General features: G+C 44.4%; 1 protein-coding gene across 1 annotated transcript; it reads left to right on the forward strand.

Annotated features, from left to right (window-relative positions):
* Window positions 1-591: 591 nt before the first annotated feature.
* Window positions 592-3,383, forward strand: LOC119393468 (pterin-4-alpha-carbinolamine dehydratase). Its single transcript, XM_037660500.1, has 3 exons — window positions 592-778; window positions 2,146-2,277; window positions 3,089-3,383. Exons 1-3 carry the CDS (start codon window positions 698-700, stop codon window positions 3,269-3,271), a joined length of 396 nt encoding a protein of 131 aa, XP_037516428.1. The 5' UTR covers window positions 592-697; the 3' UTR covers window positions 3,272-3,383.
* Window positions 3,384-3,587: the final 204 nt, after the last annotated feature.

Below are 3,587 nucleotides of genomic sequence, written 5' to 3' on the forward strand. Positions count from 1 at the left end.
CTAGAGCTTCACAGCGTGACGTTTAGTTTTCTTCGCATAACGCCACTGTGCAGCGGTGAAGCTTAACAAGGCAAATCCCTCATTCTGGAGCGCACTGAATTATACCAGGCGCTTACATCGGAACACCACTCATACTTTGAAGAGTGAACTTGTTGGCTAGTTGGTTCAACATAACTTAAGGGAGCAGCGCGAAAGACAGGGACAGAAAAGGCACACACACACCCACACGTAGCGCAGTATGTGTGGTTGTATGTGTGCCTTTTCTGTCCCTGTCTTTCGCGCTTCATCCAAACTGACAGCAGAGTCGATGTCTTAGCAATCTCAGTCACTTCTAAGCGAACACTCGCGAGGTAACACAACAAAGCATGACACAGATACACAAAATCTTTAAAGAAGACACGCCATCAAGTGCCTCTAACTTCAAGTTTCAACTCGGCCTCTCGTTGCTCTCGTCTGCTCTCGCCAACTTGACTAGGGAATTTCTGGGTACACCACGGCGCTAATTTTGCTCGGCGGCACAAGGTAGCCAACATGAAACATGCTTACACCGCTAACATTGGGCGATGTTTAGGTGGCTTTTTAGTCTCGTGCGTCACGTGCGGCCAATCCGCGAAGTCCGGCCGCCGGCCGGCCGGCCTTGTTCGAGGTTTCTCTTTACTTTTGACCGGAGGGCATATTTATCTTCTTTTTATCTGCAATGATTCTGAGACGTTGGATAGTTTTTCAGTCTGCAGTACGCCTAGAAGCTGCGCGGTCGACACGTTGGCTCTCCAAAATGGTAAGCTTTAATGCAGGGAAAATCCTAGTCGGGTTTGATTATTCCACTGGAATGTTTGTAGCGTGCAAATTTGCGTGCTTTATAGCAGCAGAAAATGCACGAAGTTTGTGGGGAAACTTGATCAACAAGTGGTTGGGCCTTGCTCCGTAAGCGCCATTCAGACGATGCCTACCCGGCATGTAGGCACCGCCGATAGATTCAGATTTGTGGTAGCCGATTAATTTTCGGATTTACTTGAAATAATTAAGGCTGACGAACCCATGAACATTGCAGAGCTCTGTGGTAAAAGGAAATGCTCATTACTGTACTTAAACACGCGTCTGCTATTTTTATTGCTGACTTTATGGCGTCCGGAGGTCAATTAAGCAGGAGACGTGACACTCGTGCATCATGACAGCGCGAAAGATTAAACACTGACAGATAGAGACAGGACAAGTTTTATCCATTCAGTACGCGCTGCAATACATTTTTTTCCCCTTGGTAGGCTACGTTCGAGTATGCGCTAAGGTGCAGATGTAATCGATAAACCGCGCTTCATTCGAATAAACGATGGCTGCAGCATTCTTTCGCAGTGTTTCGGCCTACGCTTCAGTTATGCCAAATCACGTGTTTTTGGGCCTTCATCTGTTTTAAATGTTGTCTCGTGTCGGGAAAAGTTTATACAAGACAAGAGCTCGGAGCAGGTTCTGCGGATCTGATGCAAGTAGCACTGATAGCTAGTGATAGTATCACTAGCACAGTGCAAGGCCGATTACCATCGCCGTCAGAAAAATAAAACTGCCAGCCGCTGAAGAGCTCCAAATTTACTGTCATAGGGATGCACCTAGTCATTATGTTTCGTACCTCTTCGCGAATCTGAGTGACATGCGCACTGTGTTCTACAAAATTTGTTTCGAAATATATAGCCTTGTGCGATCCCCGTCGTGACTAAGTTAAGGGATGTTGCACATGAAGGCTAGAAGGGAATTGTAGCCTCATGCCATTTCAAAGGTGCAGTGGTGACACTAAAGTGGATTTCCTGCCTATGAATCTCATGTAATTGTGCTGCTACTTATCAACAGTAGTGCGCTTGTAAGTTTCAAACAACACTTACAGAGCACGCCTGTGTGTCATCGAGAACAACAGTGTCAGATCTTCATAATGAAGAGTTCAGTTCTGTACATTCAGCAATGTTGCTCAGTGTGATTGAGAGTGGTTACCACATCTACTGGAATGCTTGGTAGAAAACAACTTGTACTGGGGAAGCCCTTGAAATTCTACAGCTGTTGAATACAAATAGTGAAGTTGAAACAGCTAAAAGAGAAAAGAAAGAAAAAAATTGATGCTGATGGTTGATTGTAACCTTCTACCCCATGCAATCTTCCAAGGCTTCTAAGAGGGCAAAGCTTACTGACGAGGAGAGGAAGACCAGCCTTGAACCTCTGTTCACTGCTGGATGGACGCAGGTCAAAGACCGTGATGCTATATACAAGGAATTCTTATTTAAAAATTTCAACCAGGTAAGCCGTAGGTTTTATAGCACACGTCCAACATAAACTTACTTCAGACAGTTTTGTTGGTGCACAGTTTTAGTGCAAGTACCTCTAGTGAATCTCTTTTGCCTATCATAACATGTGTGCTGGCCATCCTGTTGCCATTTATCTTACTTAATCTGGATTATTCTGTCACTAGTCTGGGCATGCTCCATGCACAGGCTGTAGATATTAATGCATGACACCTAAATTGCTGTAAAGGCAGCAAAGGAAATATATTCTCGTGTTTGAGTATGATTGCACGATTAAAGAGACACAGACAAAACGGAAGAAGACGCACCCATTTGTGTCTTTTTTGCTGTGCATTCACACTCAAATAATAGTTAACAACTTGCCCAAAATGCTGCTATCATTACATTCAGCTATTATCGTGGATAAAATTGACCCCTTTTCAAATTGCAAAGCTAGCTTTCCTGCTATGCAATTTGCCTGCCTAATGGCAGCTAGTCACTTACTGCAAACAGTGTGTTCAAGCACAGTTTGCTTGCACTGTGATGTGGAAAATGTAGACTCTGCTTGCTTGACATAAACACGCATAATAGACAAGCCACAGCATCTGCAACTAGGACCTCATCTCCACTTGAAGCACGACAGGTGCTGCCATTAGGTGGGCGAATATGCAGCGCAGGGAAGTGCACTTGCAGATTTTAAAAAGTGTCTATTGCAGGCAACATAGAGTTATGCCTCATGCTGCCTGCAGGCATCATGGTCTATAAACACCTCGAAACATTATATGCTATCTGAGTGTGATTGAGAATGGCAATCTCCTCTTTTACAGTCATTTGGCTTCATGACGCGTATAGCGATGCAAGCTGAAAAAATGGATCACCACCCAGAGTGGTTCAATGTCTACAACAAGGTCCAGATCACTCTCAGCACCCACGACGTTGGTGGACTCTCCAACAACGACGTTAAGCTTGCCAACTTCATCGAAGTTGCTGCCAAAAGCGTAACTGCTTAGCACTTGTCAAGAATCTCGTGAATTTCACGGAGTGAAAGCACTAACTATGCATCCATGAACGATTTACTGTTCTCGCAATAGTTGTCTCAATAAAGAGGCAACGCACCAGTGATGCACTTTTCTCATTCTTATGAATACTCATACATGTGCATAGTATGCACCAAAAGTTTATGGACCACAATCGGAATATGTCGACTCCCACCAAGCAGTTTGTGACCGTAGCTAGTAAAACACCGTGTTATTCAAGCACACACTAGTACGGGCTGGAAACCTAAATACTACCAGGTCATAGGAATGAGTATTTAACCATTTCCAA

The sequence above is a fragment of the Rhipicephalus sanguineus genome, chromosome 5 (assembly GCF_013339695.2).
Source record: "Rhipicephalus sanguineus isolate Rsan-2018 chromosome 5, BIME_Rsan_1.4, whole genome shotgun sequence".
NCBI classification, from domain to species: domain Eukaryota; kingdom Metazoa; phylum Arthropoda; class Arachnida; order Ixodida; family Ixodidae; genus Rhipicephalus; species Rhipicephalus sanguineus.

Excerpts from the sequence above, each read along its gene's own strand:
- LOC119393468 (XM_037660500.1), top strand. The coding sequence starts at position 698 with ATGATTCTGAGACGTTGGATAGTTTTTCAGTCTGCAGTACGCCTAGAA. Across the intron at positions 779-2,145 it reads CACGTTGGCTCTCCAAAATG|GCTTCTAAGAGGGCAAAGCT; the intron begins GTAAGCTTTAAT and ends CAATCTTCCAAG. Across the intron at positions 2,278-3,088 it reads TATTTAAAAATTTCAACCAG|TCATTTGGCTTCATGACGCG; the intron begins GTAAGCCGTAGG and ends CCTCTTTTACAG.